Source organism: Sus scrofa, chromosome 1 (genome assembly GCF_054392235.1).
Source record: "Sus scrofa isolate SSC_HxYL_T2T_F1_AM1 chromosome 1, Sscrofa_HxYL_maternal_Yorkshire_Landrace_v2.0, whole genome shotgun sequence".
Taxonomy (NCBI): domain Eukaryota; kingdom Metazoa; phylum Chordata; class Mammalia; order Artiodactyla; family Suidae; genus Sus; species Sus scrofa.
In genome coordinates, this window is record NC_139383.1 from 138,393,588 (window position 1) to 138,419,385 (window position 25,798).

The 25,798-nt window shown below is 38.2% G+C and overlaps 2 protein-coding genes across 52 annotated transcripts in view; one reads left to right on the top strand and one right to left on the bottom strand.

Moving 5' to 3' along the window:
* Positions 1–2,893, bottom strand: part of GANC (glucosidase alpha, neutral C) — a 77,178-nt gene extending 74,285 nt beyond the window's left edge. For 25 of the 44 annotated variants that reach the window (XR_014813389.1, XR_014813405.1, XR_014813353.1 and 22 more), the window contains exons 1-2: positions 2,004–2,893; positions 463–525 (exon numbers count right to left, since the gene is read on the bottom strand). Coding sequence is in view for 17 of the 44 variants with exons in the window: in XM_084973320.1 (XP_084829446.1) it covers positions 463–525; positions 2,004–2,032 (92 nt within the window). In the remaining 27 variants the exon portion in view is untranslated. Of the gene's footprint in view, positions 1–462; positions 526–2,003 lie in introns of those variants that run through there. The other 19 variants (XR_014813390.1, XM_084973446.1, XM_084973481.1 and 16 more) reach the window with 5 other exon arrangements.
* A 164-nt stretch (positions 2,894–3,057) lies between these two features.
* The window catches only part of TMEM87A (transmembrane protein 87A), a 43,717-nt gene continuing 20,976 nt past the window's right edge, over positions 3,058–25,798 (top strand). For 3 of the 8 annotated variants that reach the window (XR_014814268.1, XM_005659710.4, XM_001929220.6), the window contains exons 1-9: positions 3,058–3,239; positions 4,506–4,566; positions 7,586–7,671; positions 11,147–11,260; positions 14,038–14,091; positions 14,190–14,234; positions 19,106–19,223; positions 23,823–23,884; positions 24,674–24,857. Coding sequence is in view for 6 of the 8 variants with exons in the window: in XM_005659710.4 (XP_005659767.1) it covers positions 3,081–3,239; positions 4,506–4,566; positions 7,586–7,671; positions 11,147–11,260; positions 14,038–14,091; positions 14,190–14,234; positions 19,106–19,223; positions 23,823–23,884; positions 24,674–24,857 (883 nt within the window). In the remaining 2 variants the exon portion in view is untranslated. Of the gene's footprint in view, positions 3,240–3,352; positions 3,520–4,505; positions 4,567–7,585; positions 7,672–11,146; positions 11,261–14,037; positions 14,092–14,189; positions 14,235–19,105; positions 23,885–24,673; positions 24,858–25,798 lie in introns of those variants that run through there. The other 5 variants (XR_014814272.1, XM_084974204.1, XM_084974208.1 and 2 more) reach the window with 3 other exon arrangements.

The window sequence follows — 25,798 nt, forward strand, 5'->3', positions numbered from 1 at the left end:
TATTGGAAGGATAAATAAGAAATGAATAAATCTGGTTACTTACAGGGAAAGATTTGGAATGGGGTGGAAGGGGGCAGGAATGACAGTAACACTTTTCAATGTGTATCTTTTTATATTATTTGATTTTTGAACCGTGTAAAAGTATTACCTATTCAAAGATTCAAAATTTTAACACTACTTTAAAAAAGCTTTGACTTTGAAAATAAAATACCTGTTTATTAATATAGTAATTTTAATGATAATGTATAATTATATAATTAATTATAATTAATAAGAACATAATAAAATACAACAGCACATTAAAGTAGTATAGGTGAATGTCTTCTATCCGATAAACTCCTTAATACTGAGTTTCCTAGTTGACTCTTTCTTCAGAAAGCCTATTCTCAAAAATTTAATAAACATCAGTTTTGAAATATTTTCAGAACTCTTTTACTTAGGTCATACATTTCCTCTCCTTACCTGTAGAAAGCAATCTTGCTGCAGTCTTTGAAAATGTTTTTATCCACAGCTTCATCTTCAACACTAAAAAAAAACCCCATATTTTATGAAACCTATTTTACATGGGGTTTGTGAATCCAATTTTTGTACTGTCTTTATTTTTTTATTGTTTTATTCATTTATTTTTGTCTTTTTAGGGCCACACCCACAGCTTATGGAGGTTCCCAGACTAGGGGTCGAATCAGAGCTGAGCTGTAGCCGCTGGCCTATGTCAGAGCCACATCTGCAACCTGCACCACCGCTCACAGCAAAGCCAGATCCTTAACCCACTGAGGCCAGGGATCGAACCCGTGTCCTCATGTATACTGTCAGATTTGTTTCTGCTGAGCCACGAGAGGAACTCCTGCACCTTCTTTAATTCTAGTTAAACATGGCACATAAACCACTGTGTTGTAAAAATGCGTTAGGGCCATAATAACACAAGGACTGTGTTCAAGCTTTCTTTGGGAGCCTGACATCACAAATCAACCTGACAGATGCTATAATGAGGTATGTGCAAGGTGCTAGAATAAGGATAGAAACCAATGGAGAAGGAAAATCCTTTGCTTTTAAGATGATGCTGACAATCTAGGGGCCAATGTTTTTTAAAATCAAGTTTCCAGAAAAGCTGTTTCTGAAGAGAACATGATCAAGATGTATGTATATTGCTACTTGAGTATATGTATTTAATATATACTGATTAAAACAACAGGCAGAGTTCCTGTTGTGGCGCAGTGGTTAACGAATCCGACTGGGAACCATGAGGTTGCGGGTTCAATCCCTGGTCTTGCTCAGTGGGTTAAGGATCCACTCCGATCCCACGCTGCTGTGGCTCTGGCGTAGGCCAACGGCTACAGCTCGGATTAGACCCCTAGCCTGGGAACCTCCATGCCGCAGGAGCAGCCCAAGAAATGGCAAAAAGACAAAAAAATAAAACAACTACAGGCTATAATGAAAAAAAAAAAACCCACATTGACTTTCATGCATGAGACACAGTGAATACATCTGTAGTCAGTATGACCATGATTACGTAGGAAGCTATAACTGAATACTATTTCAAAATATTATGAAAACAAGCTCAGACAAACACACTTGGACATGGTTTATCATGGCAGTAATCAAATCCTTCACTGAGTCTTTGTCACTGTTTCTTTGGATCAAGTGTGCAAAGATTAGAGAAATTAGCATTCTTTCCAGCTTTGAAGAATATACTCTGGAATGCTTCAGGAAGAGGTGTATACAGCGGAATTTGGAAAGCAACATGCTTGAAATTCATGTGTTAAGAGTTCTGATAACAATTCTTCCAGTTTTGTTAACTATCTTGAAAATACTTCATGCGGGGCTATTAATATCACCTAATTCTCTGGAGAATTGAAAAGATATAAATTTAATGTACAAATACCAAACGTGCAAACAAGCGCAATCAAAGTCAATAAAATCTTCAAAGCCAGAATGTTGTTTCCAGGTTCTGCCTGCCTCCGTGGGCCCTGGAGTCAGTTCCTGCTGGACTACTGGGATTTTACCTGATTTCCTCTTTGCCAGCTGCTTCCATGGCTTCCCAGTCACTTCACCAGGCTCCCAGCTCTCAGGCAAAGGCCCCAGGCGGTCTCTTAGATTGTCTTTCTAAATAACCACCAGCGCTTTACCACCGTCAAGTTTCTGGGGCTCCAGGTTCTCAAGGAGTGACAAATTGACACCTGCTCCTGGGATTTCCACGCCCAAACTAGTCTTTCTACTAGTTTTTTGGGGGCAAAGTTTTCTTGGTTTTGAGTGGCTGGTCAGGAACTACCTTCATTAGGAACCGAAAAGGTTTCTGCAACAGAGGGGGCGTGAACTCAGACCCAGAGGATGAAAACCCTGAGACTGAGAACCAGGAAGTACCAAGACGGTCTGCGTGACTTGGGCGAAGCTTCTGCAGATCTTTCTCAGTGACGGTCACGCCAAAGATACTGAAAACTGACCCACTCTCTCCCGGTTTTAGCTGTGAGTAGGAAGTGCCGGCCGGGTGGCTGCTCTAAGTTGATGTGCGCCGGCCAACATCTACATCACAGACTTAAGGGCCAGAAGGGGTTTTTTAAAAGGAGTTATCTGTTACACCGTCCAGTTTAGGAATCGCTTATACTCCACCCCGGCTAAATTCCAGTTTTTGCTTAAATACCTCCGGAAACCTAGAACTCAATACTAGACTTTAAGTAGGCAGCCAGACTTACGGCTTTCCTAGACTCCTGGCCCCGGCATTTGACTCGGACTCAGAAGGAATGAGGGACAGGGGCCAACAGGAGGAGGAGAGAGCCAAACGCCCCACGGGGTTCTTGTCTGGTCCCCAAACCCTTAAGGTAGAGGAGTCGAGAGACTCGGCGATGGCTTTTGGCGATGAACCTAGCGCTCCAAGGTGACTAGGTTACAACAAGATGACGCCTGCGCAGTAGGTACAAAGCCTCACACCAGGCCGTGACGTATGCCTGAAGGAGGGGCTGCTGAGTCGCAAAACAAACACGCCCCCTGCGGTTTTGAGGACCCGGATGATCCCGCCCCCAGAGGGGAGCCGGAAGAGGGCGGGACGAACCGGAAGAAGGTGAAATACTTTGGGTAGGCACTCCATGGCTGTGAAGATGGCGTCGGCTGCGTGGCTTCAGGTGTTGCCTGTCATTCTTCTTCTTCTTCTGGGGGCTCCCACGTCCCCACTGTCACATTTCGGTGTAGGACCGGCATCCGTGGCAGCTGCCGACCGATCCAAGTGGCGCATACCGATATCGTTGGTGAGTGTTCACTTAAGGAGAAACTGAGCCTGGAAGAGTAAGGGGGTGGGGCTACGGCGGCCCATGGGGTCCAGGAAGGTTCCGCCAAAGTACGCTTCCAAAGGGGTGGGACTGCCGGGAGCGTTTGTGTCCTTGGTTAACGTGGACTCACCTACCTGGAGTGGAAAGCCGCACACTTCTGTGGGTAGATTAGCAGTAATGCCAGGGTCGTTTCCGAAACGGAGAGTGGTGATGGAGCGGTTCTTTATCAGCAGAGTCAGAGAACTTTCTTTGACTGGAGGCATGTAAACTTGATGTATATGTGGAAAGTGGTTTTTCTTTTCAGCTGAACTTTCGCAGAATCTTATGACTCCGGGTTGAATGAGAGGGATATGTAAATAGACATCTTTTTTTTTCTTCCTCTTCATTTTTTGGCTACTAGATGATTCTACTTGTGAAGCTGTTTGATTTCGTTTGGACTTTGAAATAGTTATTCTAAGCTTTGCCATGTGATTAGGAAGCCTAAGCATTTGAAATGTAGTCTAATTTGAGAGTGGACAAAACGGAAGAAACAGTATTCTAAAATTTATTGTGAGAAGTTAGTTTTTCTTCTGGACAAATTAACTAGATAGGTTGACCCTCGGCCCTTTTAAAACCTCCTTTGAGTAAGAGCTATAGTCCTGTGAGCTGATAAATCACAAGCTGGCAGGAAATGCCAGAAGTCATTAGTCTTATTAAAATCACAGTAGTCTTTTTTGTTCTGCTCTGCTCACTGGTTGTAATGCCCAAATCTTATTTGAGCTTTTGATATGGCAGGAATTATAGCTTTTGTTCAGTTGGTGAAGATCTTCAGGTTCTCGGTTTTAGGTACTGTTACTTGTATAATGGTTGATAGTTGAATTTGGCCATCTGCTCATAGAATAGTTTGTTTGAAGAAATGATTGGTTATTCTAGACAATGATCAGTGAGTAAAAGGAGTGAACCGATTAAAGAGTACCTTCCATGAAGATTTAAGTTATCTGAGGATTTGTAGGAGCCTTCCTTCCAGAGTCCTTGCTTCATGGCCTGTGGAAAAAAAATCATGTCTCCGCACCAAGCTTCAAAATCCTGCAGATTGGATATGGTTGAATTTTACTAAAAGGAAGGATATTTATGCATTTTTTGTATGTGTGTTAAGAAAACTAACTTGAACATTTTATAAATTTAGGTTTTTATACCAGTTGCATGCTGCTTTGGGGATTAAAGTGATTTGATGCTAATTATCCTTTCTCTTCTTTATCTTTGCAGGGGAAAAATTATTTTAGTTTTGGAAAGATCCTCTTCAAAAATACTACTATCTTCCTGAAATGTGAGTTTTTTGCATTTCATGAAGTTTTATTGAGTTTTTGAGTGGTCTTCAAACTTTTAAATTACCTGTTTTCTACCTCTGATGAGCAACATAAGTTCTGAAGTTTAATAGTCCAGCACTGTCTAAGAATAAACATATGTGGTATAACTAAGATCCTTTCACTGAATAATCTTCAGAATACTTAGTTGTGTGAACTTTATTTTCTTCTCTTGTTTTTCTGGTGTTTACAGTATATAGTTAGACAGATTGTGTTGGTTGATTGCCTGCATGGTGTTTTAATCTGTCCTGAGTCAGAGAAAGAACCACTGATTTTGCTTTTGTGTGCATGTTAGATGTTTACTGGACACATGATCTAGGTTTGCAGACCATTGGCTCTGAACAAATATGTTCAGTAAAGCTTTTGTTTGCAGAAGGAGTATTGTACTACTTGGATCTTTGGAAGAGGAAGCTCAAAGATAATAACCAGGAAATAGAGATTATGTAGAACAAAACAAGTCTGTCCAGTGGGAAAACCATGTATCTGAATCCAAAATACCCCATTGTGTATTAAAGGAAAGCTGTATTTTATTTCTGCAACTGGCTTTATTTTATTTTATTTATTTTTATTTATTTATTTATTTTTTTTTTTTGGTCTTTTTGTTGTTGTTGTTGTTGTTGCTATTTCTTGGGCCGCTCCCGCGGCATATGGAGGTTCCCAGGCTAGGGGTCCAATCGGAGCTGTAGTCTCCGGCCTACGCCAGAGCCACAGCAACGCGGGATCTGAGCCGCGTCTGCAACCTACACCACAGCTCACGGCAACGCCGGATCGTTAACCCACTGAGCAAGGGCAGGGACCGAACCCGCAACCTCATGGTTCCTAGTCGGATTCGTTAACCACTGCGCCACGACGGGAACTCCAAGGCTTTATTTTAGAGAATGAATGATGATAGGCAGCTTCATTTCAAGATCGGATCATCCATGTGTGCAGCTATGCATATTTCTTTCCATGAAAGTGCAAAGTTATGTCATTGTTGGGTACTTTTATTCTTTTAATCGTTTAGTAAATAGTTACAGAAAACCTACTATGTGCTAGACACTGTTTTAGATGGCAGGGCAGTGACAGGAAAAACCCTTTATCTCGTTGAGCTTGTGCTATGGGGATGAAGGGGGCAGGTAGAATTTCAATGAAGAATATACTTCGTCTATGGAAGTATGATCTCCTGACTAATGATTTAAGTTTGATTTAAATCAAATCTTACTCTTGACACACTGGGCTTTCTTGTGAAGTTGGCTTAGTAGATAAAGAGTAGCTTTGAGGGATAGCAGTATTTTTTATTTTGGAGTAGCCTGACAACCTCTTTGCTATTCTAGCCTTTTATTATGTAGTCTCCTCTTATCTGTATTTTGGCTAATGGTTTTTCTTTTTTTTTCTTTTTCTTTTTTTTTGTCTTTTTAGGGCCATACCCATGGCATATGGAGGTTCCCATGCTAGTGATTGAACTGGAGCTATAGCTGCTGGGCTACACCACAGCCACACCAACACAGGATCTGAGCCGCATCTGTGACCTACACCACAGCTCATGGCAACACTGGATCTTTAACCCGCTGAGGAATTGAACCCACATCCTCACAAATACTAGTCGGGTTTGTTAACCACTGAGCCACGAAAGGAACTCCAGCTACTGGTTTTCTAATGGTTGTTTCCCAAGCTGCATATTTTGCTTTTTTAGGGCCCCACCCGTGGCATATGGAGGTTCCCAGGCTAGGAGTCTAATCAGAGCTACAGCTGCTGGCCTATACCACAGCCACAGCAACAAGGGATCTGAGCTACGTCTAACCTACACCACAGCTCACAGCGATGCCGGATCCTCAACCCACTGAGCGAGGTCAGGAATTGAACCTGAAACCTCATGGTTGCTAGTCGGATTCATTTCCACTGTGCCACAACGGGAACTCCCAAGCTGCGTATTTTGAAGTGTCTACATTTCATTGTTTTTGGAGGATTTGTGGCTTCTTAAAATTTGCATTGTCTTTCACTATATTACTTCTCTGTGTTTTCTCATACTTAACCTTGTCTCTAATTTTATGCTTTTGTGGGCATGGAATACTATAGATTTCCATGAAATTGGCAGAACCCATTTTTAATGCCTCTTAAAGCCATTCATTTAAAGTTGTAAAGAATGTCTGTAATGTAAATAGTATTTTTGGAGGCACATTTCCCAGCAAATCTCCTGTTTAAGGCATTTTCTTACTCACTTTTATTTACTTAATCCCTCTTTGTATGGTTCTTACGGAGTAGTTCATAACAAGATTACAGTGTCCTTTTTATCATTTCCATAAATTCAACACATCAAATTCTTGTATATTTTACTTGAGCCTTATAAAATTATGCCATATAAAAATTAGTTTCAGAAAACAAAACAAAGGGGAAAATTATAATTTTAGATGTGCTTCTTTTGTTAAGAACCAAAAGTAGGTTCCTAGATGCAGTCATGCTTGTCTTTGTCACATTTGCACAAAGTAGATATTTCTAGTATGTTTTCCCTTCCTCACCTGGAATCACATATAAAAGGGAATATTGATTTCCCCCAGTTGAGACAACTAATCAGATTTACACTCCTAAGTCTTTAGACTAATGCTTTGGTCCACTAGAATATTGTGTTTTAAATTATGTTTAGTGAGTTATATGAGGCTTCTGTGATTTCATGAGGTCCCCTGAGATTGGTTTTGAGAATAATCTAATCTTTTATCTTGGCTTTTGCTATTCCTTTGTTCCCCAGCCAGGTTTGCTTTTTGTTTATTTTGTTTCAAGGTTAAAAACAGCTTAACTGCTATTTCTTTCTATGAACAGCAATTCTTACTTTTAACTGAAGAATATCCAGTTCTTTTTACATTTATTACTTCATTACTTTCCGTTTGGAGAAGGGATGGTCTTTTGAATGTCTTAGTTTAGCAGGAAATAAATAGGATGTGGATAATAGTTTAGGAAAAAATCCTTGTTTGGGAATAGTCTTATTCACAAAGCTTTTTTCTTTTATAGTTGATGGAGAACCTTGTGACGTATCTTTGAATATAACCTGGTATCTGAAAAGTGCTGACTGTTATAATGAGATATACAACTTCAAGGTATGGAACATAAAAATCACAGGCTTCTTTTTTTAGTGTTAAGAAATCATTGGGTCCCAAACTGGTGGAAGATTTAGTGTCATGTAGCTGTGGAGAAGAGCTGAAACTAGAATCTTGCTTCCCAATTTGCAGACATACTTGTACCATCAGTTCTCAAACTTTTTGGCCTCAGAACTGTGTTATATTCTTAAAAATTACTACAAACCCCCAAAAGTCTTTGTTCATGTGGGTTACTGTATTAGAAATTAAAAAAATTCCTGTTGTGGCTTAGCGGGTTACAAACTGGACCAGTATCCATGAGGATGTGGGTTCGATCCCTGGCCCTGTTCAGTGGGTTAAGGATCCGGAGTTGCTGTGAGCTGTGGTCTGGCTCTAATATGTGGCTTCAGTATGTTGTTGCTATGTTTGTGGTGTAGGCTGATGGCTGCAGCTCCAGTTTGACCCTTAGCCTGGGAACTTCCATATGGCGCAGGTACAACCCTAAAAAGCAAAAAATAAAAAAAATTAAAGAGAAATTAAAACTAGAGAAATATTTATTTTAAAAAACTATAATAAGCTCACTGCTTTTTAATATAAAAAGCATATATATTTTAATTATGTGATTTTCATTTTTCCATTATATTTGAAAAAGTAATTTTTTAAATGAAAGATATTAAAAAAAAAACAGGAAGCATGGTGTTATTTTGTATTTGCAAATCTGTTTTCTGTTTGTTTACTATCTGGTGTGATGGAAATTAGCTGGATTCTTTTTTTTTTTTTGCTTTTTAGGGCTGCACTTGCAGCATATGGAGGTTTCCGGGCTAGGGGTCCAATCTGAGCTGCAACTGCCAGCCTACGCCACAGCCATAGCAACGCCAGATCTGTAACCCACTGAGCAAGGCCAGAAATCGCACCTGCATCCTCATGGTGCCTAGTCGGATTCATTTCCACTGCGCCACAATGGGAACTCCTAGCTGGATTCTTTTATCTCCTTCTTTACTCAGTCTGTTGTGATATTTATTTTGGTTGAAGTATATGCACAAAATAGGGCCTCACACAGATATTGGTAGCTGGTAAGAGATTTTAATAGTGTTGTGAAATAATTATGGATATTGTTGATTCTATACCCAGCTGTAACAAGTGGAGTTTTTTAGAGATTAGTGGCAGTGTAGAAACTGAAACCATTTCATTGAACTTTTTTGTGCTCTTTTATGTTAAAATATATTAATGTGTCTTATACTTTGGTCTTTTACTCCTGTCTGATTTTGCATTTTCTTTCATTGATCATTTAGAAAATACTGGTTTACTGAATTATATAAACCTTCCAAATATTAATTCATTTTACAATTACCTCAGAATTACATTTGCTAATATCGCCTTTTGGTCTCATCAGAAACTCCTTAAGTATTGGAAGCTATTACCCTCATGGTGACGGACATGCAAATTTTCCAAAATTCCAGTTTTTGCTTGAAAGTTCAAATTTTATCATTGACAATGGATACTGTCAGTTGTCTTCCTCCATGTGACAGCCTCCCTTTGCCCATTTTTCAAGAAAATATCTCCCAAATAATCAATTCTGAATTACTGTAGTTTGTTGATCATTCTTTCAGGTCAATGAAAAACGAATAGTTTAGCTTATAGGTTAAAACAGTTGCAAAGTGCTTTACCTTAAGTCAATCATTTATAGTATTTTATATATTTCTTATTTTGTCTGATAGAATATTTTAAAAGTCATGTACCCAAAGGTCCAGAATTAATGATATTAATAATTTTACTGCTTCATCAAGGGCATTCTTATGTAAAACTGACTTTTTTTTTCCTTCTGCAATTTTATGACTGAAGAGTACAATGACTGCTGGTACAGTTAGGTACATGGTGAAAATGAAAATAGTTGTGACTTCTTAGACCTCATGAAATTGCCCGTGGGCAGTTTCAGAATTGCCATAGGACATTGTACTTGAACATTGAAGAAACATGGCTTCTAGGCACATTTTTTAGGCCATTTCTATTCTGTTCCATCCCCCTATTTGCTCCTTTCTTTTCCTTTCCTTTTGCTCTCTTTCCCTCCCTCCCTCCCTTCCTTCCTCTCTCTTTTTTCTTTTCTTTTTTTAACATTTCCCCTACTATTCTTGAGGTTTCTTTTCAAAAATAATATGACTAATCTTTAAAAATTGTCCATCACTCCCTTGGGTTTTTAAAAATTATTTATTAATTTAATTAATTTTTTGGCCATGTCTATGGCACACAGAAATTCCTGGGCCAGGGATCAAACCCACACCACAGCTGTAACCAGAGCCACAGCATTGACAACACTGGATCCTTAACCTGCTGAACCACAAGGGAACTCCTCCAGTTGGTTTTTTAAACCTTTGAATTTCTGCCTAGTATTAGAGTTTTACATTATCTTTTTTATAGTGTTTGTGATTGTGTTTGGCTTTTGTTATACAGCACTTGGTAAGATTGCTATGATGAGGACTTACAGGGCTGAACAACTAAAAGAGAAATGATGCTATCTCCAGAATATAGTTGATCTGTTTTTCCTAATTGGTAACTAATTGAATTTAGTTAAAAACTTCTTAGGTTTGAAACTTGTGGTAGGATGGTCAAGAGCTTAGAAGATTCAGTCTTTGTAGGTAGTACAAGTTAAGAAGTTAAAAATTATTTTGGACTGCCATGTGCCAGAATTATGGAAATGACAAGCAGATAGTTGGAGATGTGAAATTGGAGCTTAGGAAAAAAACAGGATGAGATTAGGGATGTTGGTGTGGAAGAAAAATCACTGAACTGATTGATGGATGAAACTACAGAAATGATAAGTTTTTGTTTTATTTTGTTTTTGTCTTTTTAGGGCCATACCTGCGGCACATGGAGGTTCCCATGCTAGGGGTCTGATTGAAACTGCAGCTGCCAGCCTACGCCACAGTCACAGCAACACCAGAACTGAGCTGCATCTGCAACCTACACCACAGCTCACGCAATGCCAGATCCTCAACCCACTGAGTGAGATCAGGGATTGAACCCGCAACCTCGTGGTTTCTAGTCGGATTCGTTTCCGCTGCACCATGGCAGGAACTCCAGAAATGATAAGTTTTTTGAGAGTATTACTAGTGGGCTGTGAATGGCTATAGCACTTTTGTGCTCTAGTTTATCTATTTAGGAGCACAAATATTTTTATTGGTGTTAATTTAGTCAAGTAACTCTTGTAAATGTATTTTCTTATGACAAGACCTTCTGGACTCTTGACAGGTTCCTGGTCTTCCTAGAATTTTTAGAGGAACTACCTTTTGTGAGTTAGACTAGAATGCTCTACTCTAGAGTCTAATACTATTAGAGTCTTGAATACTATTACTTGGAGTCTTTATCTGGTGCTGTTAATTTTTTTAAAATGGCAAATCCGAAACTGTATTTGTGTCATAGGCAATCTATTTGTTATCTTTTAAATATCTTACGTGTAAAAAGGAAGTTAAATGTTTGGTATTTTCTTCATTTTTTTCAGACAGAAGAAGTGGAGACATACTTAGAAAATCTTAAGGAAAAAAAAGGCTTGTCTGGGAAATATCAAACATCATCAAAATTGTTCCAGAACTGCAGTGAACTCTTTAAAGCACAGGTAATGTGTGATAGTAGTCAAAGGGAAGTAGAAGAGGTGAAAATGTGATGTCGGTGTTTTGGAAGCCATCTGTTTCCCATTCCTCAATTCCTTCTTCTGGCAGAAATAAGTTAGAAGTGTGTTCTGATAGGTACATAGTCAGCCACTTAAATATTAATCTCATCGAAGAGAGGATGTACTTTCCTTTGTGTTTAAAAAGCAAACCCCCAATTTTTTAAAAGTATAGTAAAATACTCTTAACATAAAATTTACCATTTTAAGTATTTTTAAGTGTCTTTTACGTTCAGTGCCTATTCAGTGACTTTTACGTTCATGCATATTGTTGTGCAACTGTCACCATTGGCATCTCCAAAACTTTCTCATCACCTACAGCTGATATTTCACAACCATTAAATAATAACCCTCAGTCCCGCCCTCACCTCCACTTCCCTGGTAACAACAATTCTGCGTCCTTTCTCTGTGAATTTGGCTGTTGTAGTAAAATCATACAATATTTTTTGCCTTCTTTAACAGAGTGTTTTCAAAGTTCATGTATATAGCATGTATCAAAAATACATCCCTTTTTGAGGCTAAATAATATCCCATTGTAAGTAGGTATATACCAGATTTTCTTTATTGAACCTTTAATCAGTTAAAAAAAATTTTTTTTTTTTGCTTTTTAGGGCCATACCTGCAGCATGTGAAAGTTCCCAGGGTAGGGTTTGAATCAGAGCTGCAGCTGCCAGCCTGTGCCACAGGCACAGCAATGTGTACCACAGCTCAACGGCATCACTGGGTTAACCCACTGAGCAAGGCCAGGGATTGAACCCACGTCCTCATGAATACTAGTTGGATTTGTTACTGCTGAGCCGCAACGGGAACTCCTGAAACCCCTGATTTGTAATTCTCTTGTCATCTCACTTCATTAACATGTCCCAGAAAAATCAGCACTTTTAGAATTTACTGAGATAGACCTGAAATCAAAGGGTTGATTTTTATATCTTTTTTTGAATAAAGGGAAAGAGGTGAATAATATATATTTTATTTAATTTATTTATTATTACCATTTTTTTTTTTTTTTTTACTTTTTAGGTCCGTACCTGCAGCATATAGAGGTTTCCAGGCTAGGGGTCTAATCAGAGCTACAGCTGCCGGCCTACGCCACAGCCACAGCAACTTGGGATCTGAGCCACGTCTGCAGCCTACACCACAGTTCACAGCAATGACAGATACTTAACTTGCTGGGCGACGGCAGGGATCGAACCTGTAGCCTCATGGTTCCTAGTCAGATTTGTTTCCACTGCACCATGATGGGAACTCCAATATTATGTATTTTAATGCTTTCATGTATGTAATCCTATAAATGGGGTTTATATGATTACAAGGGACTTATATAAAATTCCCTTTTCTTAGGAGCAGGATCTGACCCCAGAATTTTGATAGAAAAACTTACATATTTATAGGTGTTGAAAAAAATTAACTTTAACTATAGCCTTTGCTTTGTTTTTATTGCATTTAAATACTGCTTCAGAATATTTAGCAGCTTGCCTTGAAGAGGCAAGGATTTTGTGGAAAACTAAGTTTTCTGTATAGTTTCTAGAAGTAAAGTTTATTGATAAGAAAGCTTTAATTTAATAATTATGTAATAAACAGATGAAATAATTGATATTTGAACTACAAGGATTGAGTTCTTATTATAACGTAGATTTTATGGACTTGGAAGAAAAAGAAAATACCTTTAAAATAGTAGAAGAATGGTGGAAAAAGATAGCTAGGCACGATGTGGGGTTGAATAGGGGGTTTTTGGTAGGTTTTCCAAAATTATCTCCCAAGCTAGGAGGATTGGTTGGCCTTTCTTGGATTTGATTGTGGAAAGTGTCCTGTTGTATGCATACTGTTGCCCAGGGCTTAGTACTTTTAGATCTGCTATAATCTTTCCAGGGTTTTGGCATAAATCTGTATTCATAAGGTCTCCTCCCCTCCAGTGTAATGTAATAGAGTTGAAACGCATGCCCTAATTCCTCAGGAGGAATAATGCTTCATCTGCTGATAACTGGTAAGAAAGGTAACTAGTATGGGCATGGGGTGTGTATTGAAAAGAGCAGTGGGCTCCAGAGATTGGAATCTTAGGATCAGATCTCATTTCTTCATCTAGAGCTTTATAGCTTTGAGCCCCATTTTACTACTCTGTAGAAAGAAAGGGAACTATAGGAGTTCCCGTTGTGGTGCAGTGGTTAACGAATCTGACTAGGAACCATTGAGGTTGTGGGTTAGATCCCTGGCCTTGCTCAGTGGGTTAAGGATCCGGCTTTGCCATGAGCTGTGGTGTAGGTTGCAGACGCAGCTCGGATCCCGAGTTGCTGTGGCTCTGGTGTAGGCTGGTGGCTACAGCTCTGATTGGACCCCTAGCCTGGGAATCTCCATATGCCCAGGGAGCGGCCCTAGAAAAAGGCAAAAAGACAAAAAAAAAAAAAAAAAAAAAAGAGGGAACTATAACATCCCTTTAGTCTTTATCCTGAGCATGTTATCTTCTCTCTAGGGTTTTGTCATTCTTAAATATGTATGACCTTATGGAAAAGTCGAGTGGCCAGTTTGATTTGACATTTTTTAGTTCCCAGCAGGGTTTTATTCGCTTGTTTGTGGTTAATTGGAAGGAAGTATTTTATCTGTTAATGCCATGTTATTAGGTTTACTGTTATAATAAATATGTTTTGCTTTAACCATTTCTGTGGATTTTCAGCTGTGCTTTTCTTTTACTATTATACATCGTGAATTTTTGTTTTGTATTTCTTTAATAGAGCTTTTCTGGGGAATTCATACATCGATTGCCTCTCTTAGGAGAAAAACAGGAGGTAATTGTTTTTCTTGTTATTTATTTCTGAGTAAAGTCGAAATTCTGAATTAATTTTCTTTTTTCTTCTTTTTTTTATTTCATTTTTTTTGTTTAAAGTCTAAGGAGAATGGAACAAATCTTACCGTTACTGGAGACAAAACTGTAAGTGTGGTAGGGAATTTAAGGCATTGAACACATTTCAGTTTTTTTAATATTTCTGTATTTTGAATTCTTATGCTGACATTTAAAAAAAGAAACTTAGGAATGGAAGCTCTGCACCAAAATGTTAAATAATAGTTATCTCTGGATGATATTTTGAGTGATTTTTATTTTTTCTTTGTGTTTTTGTATTTTCCATGTTTGCTACAATCAGTCTATATTGTTTTGTAGTTATCGCTTTATAAATATTACTTATAAATAGAAACTTTCAAGAAATAACCTTAAACTCTTATTTAAAATTATCTTATAGAATGTCTTTGGAAGAGTTTGGAAGATTGAAATAAGGTTTAGGACTATAAATATGCTTTAAATTTTCATAAATCATTTTCTGTTTTGGCTGTACTTGCAGTATATGAAAGTCCCGGGCCAGGGGTTGACCTATGCCACGGCTGCAGCAGTGCTGGATCCTTAACCCACTGCGCTGAATGAATGCTTGCTGCTGCAGAGACAATGCTGTATCTTTTACTTGCTGTGCCACAGTGGAACTCCTTTGTAATTCACTTTCTAATTCACAGTAACTAATTCTTCGAAACTTTCTTTGCCAGTTAAAAATGTAGAGGAAGGAGTTCCCATCGTGGCTCAGTGGAAACAAATCTGACTAATATCCATCAGGACATGGGTTCATTCCCTGGCCTCATTTGGTGGGTTAAGGATCAGGTGTTGTCATGAGCTATGGTATAGGTCGTAGACCCAGTTCTGATCTGGTGTTGCTGTGGTTGTGGTGTGGGCTGGTGGCTACAGCTCTGATTTGACCCATAGCCTGGGAATTTACATATGCTGCAGGTACAGCCCTAAAAAGACAAAAAAAAAAAAAAGTACATAGAGGAAAACAAGATAGTTATCAGTGTTAGGTCATACCTTAACAAGACTGGTTGAAGTTTTAAATTTTATAACAACTTTATTAAAACATACATACCTCAGAATTTACTGGGGTTTTTTTTTTGTCTTTTTTTTTTCCCCCCAGGGCTGCTCTCGCATATGGAGATTCCCAGGCTAGGGGTCTAATTGGAGCTGTAGCTGCCGGCCTACACCACAGCCACAGCAACTCGGGATCTGAGCTGTAGGTGTGACGTACACCACAGCTCACAGCAATGCTGAATCCTTAATCCACTGAACAAGGCCAGGGATCGAACCGAAACCTCATGGATCCTAATTGGCTTTGTTAACTGCTAAGCCACAATGACAACTCCAGAATTTACTGTTGTAAAACGTACAATTAAGAAGTTTTTAGTATATTCACAAGTTGTGAAGCCATCAATCACTGTCTAATTCCAGAACATCTTCATCACACCAAAAAGTAATCACCTAGTCATTTGCAGTTACTTCCCATTCCACTGTTCCCCTAGGCAACAACTTATTATCTGTCTATGGATTCGCCTCTTCTATTCATTTTGTACGAATGGAATCATACAGTTTATGGTCTGTGTCTGGCTTTTTTCACAATATAAAACTCTGCTTAAGTTTTACTTCTTTGTTTTATAATGATTTTTATTTTTTCCATTAGAGCTGGTTTACAGTGTTCTGTCAGTTTTCTACTGTACAGCAATGTGACCCAGTTACACATACATGTATACATTTTTTTCCTCATATTATCATGCTCCATAAGTGACTAGATTCAGTTCCCAGTGCTGTACAGAGGATCTCATTGCTTATCCATTCCAAAGGCAATAGTTTGCATCTATTGATTCTAAATTCCCAGTTCATCCCACTCCCTCCCCCTCCCTCTTGGCAACCACAAGTCTGTTCTCCATGTCCATGATTTTCTTTCCTGTAGAAGGGTTCATTTGTGGCATGTATTAAATTCCAGATATGAGTGATACAATATAGTTTTTGTCTTTCTCTTTCTGACTTACTTCACTCAGTATGAGAGTCTCCAGTTCCATACCTATTGCTGCAAATGGCATTATTTTGTTCTTTTTTTATGGCTGAGTAGTATTCCATTGTGTATATATACCACATCTTAATCCATTCATCTGTTGATGGACTTTTAGGTTGTTTCCATGTCTTGGCTATTGTGAATAGTGCTGTAATGGACATGCGGGTGCATGTGTCTTTTTTTAAGGAAAGTTTTGTCTGGATATATGCCCAAGAGTGGGATTGCTGGGTCATATGGTAGTTCTATGTATAGTTTTTAAGGTACCTCCATACTGTTTTCCATAGTGGTTGTAAAAGTTTTACTTTTTTTTTTTTGTCTTTTGTCTTTTTAGGGCTCCACGGCATATGGAGGTTCCCAGGCTAGGGAACCCTAACCGGAGCTGTAGCCACTGGCCTACGCCAAAGCCACAGCACTGTGGGATCTGAGCCGTGTCTTTGACCCACACCACAGCTCACGGCAACGTCAGATCCTCAACCCACTGAGTGAGGCCAGGGATCGAACCTGCAACCTAATGGTTCCTAGTCGGATTTGTCAACCACTGAGCCACAGAGGGAACTCCAAGTTTTACTTCTTGAACAGAGCCTTAAGGTTGGTCAGGGCTGAGCAGTTAGGGCCTTCTCAGGTCTCTCTTGGGCACAGTGCATTGTCCTGCATGTCCTATGGCCTTTTAGATTTCCAGGAATATTTTGGAGCTTTTCAAAACTCTTATGGGCATCTCATTTCCAGTTTTTCCTTTTAAGGTTTTATTCAGCCTCTTAATGGCCTCACCTGGTAATGTCACTTCAGGCAGCTCTGCTCTTTCACAGTTGCTACTGAGTGTTTTTGACAATGCTTTGAGTATAGAGTCCTTCCCACTGAATGAGCTGTGAGTTAGGTCATGTAAAAGATAAGACCTGGCACCAGTAAAGATGCTCAGCATAACCAGTCATTAGAGAATCGCACATCAAAACTGCAACTCCGACTGGTCTAGAATGGCCAGTCTACAAATAACAAATGCTGGAGAAGGTGAGGAGAAGTAGGAACTCTCTTACACTGTTGGTTGGAATGTAAGTTGGCACAGCTACTATGGAGGTTCCTCAAAAGACTCAAAATGAAGTTGCCATATGATCCAGCGATCACTCCTGGGCATATATTTGGACAAAACTGTAATTCAAAAAGAAATGGGCATCCCTGTGTTTATAGCAACACTGCTCACAATAGCCAAGACATGGAAACATCCTAAATGCCTATTGACAGATGAATGGGTAAAGAAAATGTTCCTGTTGTGGCTCAGCAGGTTAAGAACCTGAATAGTATCCATGAGGATGTAGTTCAATCCTTGGCCTCACTCAATGGGTTAAAGGTCCAGTGTTGCTGTGAGCTGTGGTGTAGGTGGCAGACATGGCACAGATCCTTTGTTGCTGTAGCTGTGGCGTAGGCCAGCAGCTGAAGCTCCAATTTGACCCCTAGTCTGGGAAAGCCATAAAAAAGAATGAAAAATGCTATTTGTAGCAACATGGATGGACCTAGAGATTATCATACTATGTGAAGTAAGTCAGAAAGAGAAAGACAAATACCATATGATATCACTTATATGTGGGATATAAAATATGGCACAAATGAACTTATCTGTGAAACAGAAACAGAACAGATTTGTGGGGGTGGGGTGGGGTGTGGATTGGGAGTTTGGGATTAGGTGATACAAACTATTGTGTATAGTGTGGATGGATAACAAGGTCCTACTGTATAGCATGGGGAACTACTTTCAACATCTTGTGATAAACTATATTGGGAAAGAATATGAAAAATATATGTATAACTCAATCTCTTTGCTATACAGCAGAAACACACTGTAAATCAGCCATACTTCAATAAAAGAAAAAATAAAGATAAGCCCTGAAATTGGAACTTTCAGCATCTACCAAAGACCTCTGGTGAATGGGCTTCAGGGGACCTCCAAACTTTTGTTTTCCAGTGGCTGTCAAACTGCTTACCCCCAACCCCACCTCACAGCTGTTACATTTGGGAGAACTTTGTTTTCAGGGAGCTTAGAAAAGGTCTTGGTGAGCAAAACACTACAAACTTGCTTTTCTTATACTGAGATTCTGTTGTTTTTCTTGAGGAAATACTTCCAGGATGGGTTGCAAGTCTTTAATTTCCAGAGTTCCAAAGACGTTGATTTTGAAGGTTTTTGCCTGAGTTTTTGTTGCATTTACAGGTGAATATACTTTCAGAGGTCCTTATTCTGCCATTCTGGAAGTTAACTTACTCTTCATGCCCTAATTATAGTTGTACAGAATTTTAACCTAAAAATACGTTAGGCATGGCAGGCTTCATTAATTTTTTTTTTAAACAATATCCATTGTGTTTTTTCTTATTATCAGAGATTTAGAAAACAAATACGTAAATGAAGGGAAGAAAGTAAACATCTAATACTGCCACACACTGATAGACTATAAACATATTTATCTTCTAGTCTTTTGACTGTATTCAAGTTTATTTTTACTTAAAAATGGGAATCTTGGAGTACTCATTGTGGCTCAGCAGGTTAAGAACTGTTAAGAAGCAGGTTATTGTTTTAATGAGCAAAACTGAAGGACTCAACCATGTTTTCAGGCACGTCTGGAACAAAATTTTCATATCGTGGTTTTTTGTTTTGTTTTGTTTGCATTTTTATGGCTACACCTGCGGCATATGGCGGTTCCCAGGCTAGGGGTCCTATACCACAGCCACAGCCGCAGCAACACTGGATCTTTGCTGCACCTGCGACCTACACCACAGCTCATGGCAACGCCAGATTTTTAACCCACTGAGTGAAGCCAGGGATTGAACCTGCAACATCATGGTTCCTAGTTGGATTCATTATCACTGCACCACGACGGGAACTCCCATATTGTGTTTTTAATCTGTGTTCTTAATTCTCAAGACTGGAAGATTTGATGACTTTTTTCCTCTCTAGGTAATGCATGATCCATTGAAAACTTGGCAAGATGCACCATACATTTTTATTGTACATGTTGGCATTTCATCCTCTAAGGAATCATCAAAAGAAAATTCCCCAAGTAGTCTTTTTACCAGTAAGTACATTTCATTTCTTTTTATTGTTTGTATTTTCTGTTGCGTCACATGGTGGGTAGTGACCCATCAGAATTTAAAGGAGGTGATTTAGAGGAGGGAATAATTAATTACAAATGTTATGACATAGAAAAATTGAGAGAGAAAAATTAACATTTTTCTACAACCATTATGTATGCGATACAGTCTTAGGCATTTCATATATGCTTTCTTATTATGTATTACAGATACTTTATTTCATCTTCTTTCATTTGATCCTCCTTTTAAAATTTTTAATTAGTATCATGTTCTCAGTATTCTAAGCTAAACTTTTTAAAACTTGATTGCCAAGTCAAAACTTGGAAATTTTTAAATTAATTGACTTGGATAATTTTTTAATGTCTCAATTTTTCTTAGTGTGCTTCTTTCCACTCTTGCTAGCCAGTCAGGGAGTCATTACCTCTTACCTAGAATTTTATAGTAAGTTACTAATTGGTCTTATTTTCTGTGGTTTCTTTTTGTTTCTTCTTTCTCCTCCTTAGCTTTCTTTCCTTCTGTTTTCTCAAGTAGATACTGAATAGAAACATTGATAATGGTCATCCTTACCTTATTCCTTACTTTATTGGCAGTATTGTCATACTTCACCATTAAGTATGATGTTTACTATAGATTTTTCAATTTTTTTTTTTTTTCCTGTGGCACGTATAAGTTCCTAGGCCAGGAATTGAACCCATGCCACAGCAGTGACAACACCGGATCCTTAACACATTGAGCCACCAGGAGAGTCCAAAACACTCTTCTTTTTGATTCAGGATGTTTCTTTCTAGTCTTGGTTTACTAAGTGTTTTTTGTTTTTTGTCTTTTTGCTATTTCTTTGGGCCGCTCTTGCGGCATATGGAGGTTCCCAGGCTAGGGGTTGAATTGGAGCTGTAGTCACTGGCCTACGCCAGAGCCACGGCAACTCGGGATCCGAGCCGCGTCTGCAACCTACACCACAGCTCACGGCAACGCCAGATCCTTAACCCACTGAGCAAGGGCAGGAACTGAACCCGCAACCTCATGGTTCCTAGTTGGATTTGTTAACTACTGCGCCACGACGGGAACTCCTTAACTGGTTTTCTAACGTTAAACTGTTCTTGAATTTCCGAGATGCCACTGTTTGGCCTTGACAGACAGACAAACACATGCACACGCATGCATGCACACGTGTGTCTGGGTTCTATGGTCTAGAATTTTTTTGTCTTTGTTCAGAGTAAGATCAGCCTGTGGTTTTCATTTCTTGAATATCTTCTATGGGTTTTGACATTAAGGTTATTCTTATCTCATACAGTGAATTGGAGAATGTCCCCTATTTTTATATTTTGTTTAACAGTTTTTGTAAGGATAGGATTATCCATTCCTTGAATGTTTGCTAGAACTCACTTATGATAGTGTTTTGTCCTGATGATCCTTTTTTTCCCCCAACAAAAATTTTGAACAGTGATTCATTTTTAAAATAGTTTTTCTATTTTTCCTTGAATAAGATTTTATTCCCCTCTGAGAAATTATCTGTTTCATCCAATATTTCTAGTTTGTTGGCATAAAGTTAATAATGCTATTTCTTTACCAAAAAAAAACCCCTTATTTCATTCTTATTACTGCTTTTGTGCCTTCTTTTTCAATTTTTAAACCTTTTTAGAATTCTATTTTACTATATTTTTATCCCCATGAATCAGCTTTTGGTTTTGTTAATTTTCCTGTTTCATTAATTTCTACTTTTATCTTTATTCTTTATTTTATTTGGCTTAATTTTGAACTTCTGCTGTTTTTGGATTCTTGTATTAAATGTTTAATTCCCAATCCAGAGATGGGTCTTATTCTCCATAGTAATATGGGATGTAGCAGATCTAGGAAGACCAGAGGTGATCTGGCAGTTTCTGGACCCAAGGCTTATGTATATCCTCTTGCATCTAGCCCTGTGGCTTTCTAATGAGTAACATTCTCAAGTAGCAGTTGCCAGCATTTACTTTGAACCTTTTTTTGAAAAGAATGGAGGAGAAACCTTGCTGTACTCCACTTTAGACTCTTCATGCATCAAATCTGGCCCTGGTCCCCCTTTATCTTACAAACCTACTAGTTTCAGTGATCTCACAAGGAGCTGCATGCCCAACTACTATAGCCTTCTTTGGGGCCCAGAGTCCAGCATGACCATAGATTCAGCCTCATGCACTGCTATATTCTGAGTTTTTGTTCAGTTTGATATATAGAGATGTTTATCTTGTTTTCCAGCTTATGTCCTTTGTGTTTCCTCTCTCTTTTTGTTTTATTTATCTGTTTGTAACTAAGAAGATGGTTCTTAAAACTTAACTACACCTTGTGAAAGTCCTAAAATCCTCTCTCTAAAACAGTTTTATCATCTTTTTACCTTCATTAAAATCTTTGATGTCTTCCTGTTGCCTATAAAATATCCAGTTCTACAGCAAGGCTTATAAAACTCTACAAAATTATCACAGTTTACCTTTTATTGCCTTGTGTCAAAATGCTCTTATGTGGTGGTGTGTGCAGTCTCAGACTGTATGTCCTTTAAATAGACCACGCAGAAGTTCCATTTGCGGTGCAACGGAAACCAATCTGACTAGTATCCATCAGGATATGGGTTTGATCCCTGGCCTTGCTCAGTGGGTCAGGGATCCAGCGTTGCCATGAGCTGTGGTGTAGGTTGCAGACTTGGCTTGGTTCTGGCGTGGCTGTGGCGTAGGCCAGCAGCTGTAGCTCAGATCTGACCCCTAGCTTAGGAACTTCCATATGCTGTGGGTGTGGCCCTAAAAAGCAAAATAAATAAATAGATAGATAGATAGATGGATCATGCATTTTCACACCTGTCTTTGTTCATGTAATATCCTCTATCCAGATGGCTATTTACTTGTGTCTCATGGAAAATACACACATCCTTCTGGATCTGGCTCAGGGGACAGTTCTCTGTTGCTTTCCAGCTCCCTCTCCCCTTGTAGATGGTAATCCACTAGATGGCAGAAAACATCTTGTACATCTTTCCATCTCCTATATTTTCCATAGTATGTGTCACATGGTAAGTGCTTTGTAAATGTTATGTTCTATTGTAGTATAATAGAGTAGGAATTAGCCAACTTATTTTTAAAGTATCATATAGTAAATGTTCTATTACAGCTCCCCAACTCTGCCACTGTGGTGTAAATATAGTCATACAGTTGACTATTTGTGAGTGGATGTGACTGTTTTCCAATAAAACTTTTATTTATTTATTTTTTGGTGGCATGTAAGGCATGTGGAAGTTCCTGGGCCAGGCAGGGGTCAAACCATGCCACAGCAGTGACAATGCCAGATCCTTAACCCTCTACGCCACAAGAGAACTCCTTCAATAAAACTTTATTTACAAAAAGTGGATGGCCAGATTTGGCCCATGTGCTATATTTTGTTGACATCTGCAATAGAGTAAACAAAGAATGTGACATATAGTCACTGATTATTTTACTTGCTCTTTTATTAAGAAGTTTCGATTACTAACCAGTTTATGAAGTTTTTGTAATTGGTGTTGTGGAATGCTCCTTTTCTTCATAAAAATATTGGAGATGATTTTCCTTTTTGTCTGGTAAAAATTAGTAGGAAATTTTTGAATAGTTTGTGGAGTTAGCTGTCGCTTCTCAGATAAATGGGTTTATTTATTAATCATATCTAAAATCCATCCAAATAGTTTTATCAGTTACAATTTAAAATAGTCATAGGTTTACTTCAGTAAGACAAATCTGTCTTTCAGATTTTTTTTTTTTTTTAACCCCTTTTTAGAGCTGCATCCAGGGCATATGGAGATTCCCAGGCTAGGGGTCAAATCGGAGCTATAGCTGCTGGCCTATGCCATAGCAATGTGGGGTCCGAGCCGTGTCTGCGACCTACACCTCACAGCAACACTGGATCCCTAACCCACTGAGGCCAGAGATCAAACCTGTGTCCTCATGGATACTAGTCAGATTCGTTTCTGCTGAGCCATGATGGGAGCTCCTAGATTCTTGATGTTACTGGCATTTGTTCTGTTTCCTTAAATACTTTGTTGTTATTAATCACCTTTTGAAAATGGTATGTTTCCTATGTTAGGAAAAATGACATAAAATTGAAGTAGGTAAAAAAAGCAATAGAAAAATAGAGGTGAGAAGAAAGAAAAGACAAAAAGGCAGCAGCATGAAGGAATGAAGTCCTGTACTTATCAAAGCACATTAGTAATGTTACTATAAGGAAAAATATGTACGAAGTGTTTGGAATTGAGAAGAGATGGGGAATAGTTCATTTGGGCGGCTCAGCAGACTTTGTGGAGGAAATACACTCAGCTTTGTCTTTAAAGGACGAGAGTATAGGAACAAAGCTTTTCCACCTAAGATACTGACTGGAGCAGTGGCATAGGGAGGCTTGTGCAGGACACAACGTGAACTATGAGAACATTTGTAAAGTACTTCATGGAAGTGCTTTACAAATGTAATATTCACCAGGATTGAAATGATTAGAAGCAAATCACCCAATGGAGTTTTCATTAATTTAATCGAGCTAATATTAGACAATGGTATTTGTTTAATGTTTGCATCCTTTCATTAATTCTGAGGACTGTGTTTTGGCAGTGACTGTTGAAGTGAAAGGTCCCTATGAATACCTCACACTTGAAGACTATCCTCTGATGATTGTAAGTGAACTTTTTTCCTTAACCTGACTATTAAATGAGTTTAACCTTAAAGATTGTCCATGTTTTGTGGCAGTATTAAAGACTTGTTCCTGCATATAGTTCAGAAAATATTGCATGTGGTTCTATGCTTAACTTCTTCCTGGAACGTGATGTTGGGAGTGTCAGTGAACCTCTCTGTGCCTCGTTTTCCCATTGTAAAATGGGGAAGACAATGACTTGTGAAATTTTCGAGTTGGAAACTACCTCAAAGATCATTTCATCTCCCACGTCCTCTGTAGAATCCAAAAATGGGGTACTTCTTAAAACCCTGTAGTTTCTAATCCCACTTAGTATAAGTAAATGACGATACTTCCTTCCTCCTTTTCAGTGTGTCTGTGTCCAAGAATATCCTTAATCTATTTTCAGATTTCTTTTGTTTGTGATTAGTTGTTTTTCTTTTTCAGTTTTCCCACTCTGTTGTTTTTCATTGCTGTCATATATATCCTAACCCTGCCATGCCTTTTTTCCTCTTCAGTGTTGTCTTAATTTAAATTATTTTAAACCGTGAGCTAAAAAACTCTTTTAATATAGTAGAGCAGTCACTCTTGATGACAGGTTCTTAGGTAGTCTCCCTCTGCCCGAGAGGGGATAGTTTTTCTATCTAAATTGAACTTCAAAGAAATAATTTATTTTTAAAATAGAAAGTGTAATGTGTGTGTGTGTATTTGTAATATGTTCAGACTGCATGTTGACCTAAATTGGCTCTTGGCCCTAATCCTTCTTTTTTTCTTTTACCCACTGGGATGACAGTTTTTTATGGTGATGTGTATTGTATATGTCCTGTTTGGTGTACTGTGGCTGGCATGGTCTGCTTGCTACTGGAGAGATCTCCTGAGAATTCAGTTTTGGATCGGTGCTGTCATCTTCTTGGGAATGCTTGAGAAAGCTGTCTTCTATGCAGAATTTCAGAATATCCGATACAAAGGAGAATCTGGTATGTAATCAAAAAATGTTTGCCAATTCATGAGTGATTAGCAGGTGAGACTTTTTCTAAGGTCAGCAGTCATTAAGTTTTACTTTTCAGTTATTTAATTATTAGGATAATTTAAGCAGAATCAGTATGATTGTGACTTTGTTTTTAACCTCTTGACTTGTGGTTTCAATGATTTAAGAGTAATTTTACTGAGGGGGGAAATGAATTAGGAGTTTGGGATTAACATACACACCGCTATCTATAAAATAGATAAACAACAAGGATCTTCTGTATAAAACAGGGAATTACATTCAATGCCTTGTAATAACCTATGATGGAAAAGAATTTGATAAAGAATAGACATAGATATATATTTGTATGTAACTGAATTACTTTGTTGTATACTTGAAACAACACAACATTGTAAATTAACAAAAAGTCAATTTTTTAAAAATAGTTATTGAAAAAAAAGTAATTTTACTGAAATATATTCACGAAAGTTTATAACAGTATTGGCCATTTGGGGACTATTATTATTGAATATCAATTGCTGTTGATTTTTAGGATACTATTATTATATCCATCCAAGAAAGAAAGTACTGTAAATTTAATTGTAAGATGACATTGATTGTAAGACACATCTTAATTTCAAAGATGTTAAAATGTGAGTGGTATGGGGATTTGTATCTATTTGGTAAAATAGAGTAACACCAAAAAAGTAGGAGGGTATTTATGGTGTAGTAAGGTGAGTAGGTAATGATAGAAAGTGTTTTGTACAGAAATATTTTGTGATAGCTTTAGTTCTCTCATTAGACCACTTACTATTAATGAATGGTTGCAAGATATACTAATTAGATTTTCCCCTTCTCTTTGAAATGGCTTGAAAATAGTAGATGTGAAAATGAATTGAAAACTCTGTGTGTTTTGTGCTTTTCTGTGTATAACTACATTTCACAATTTTT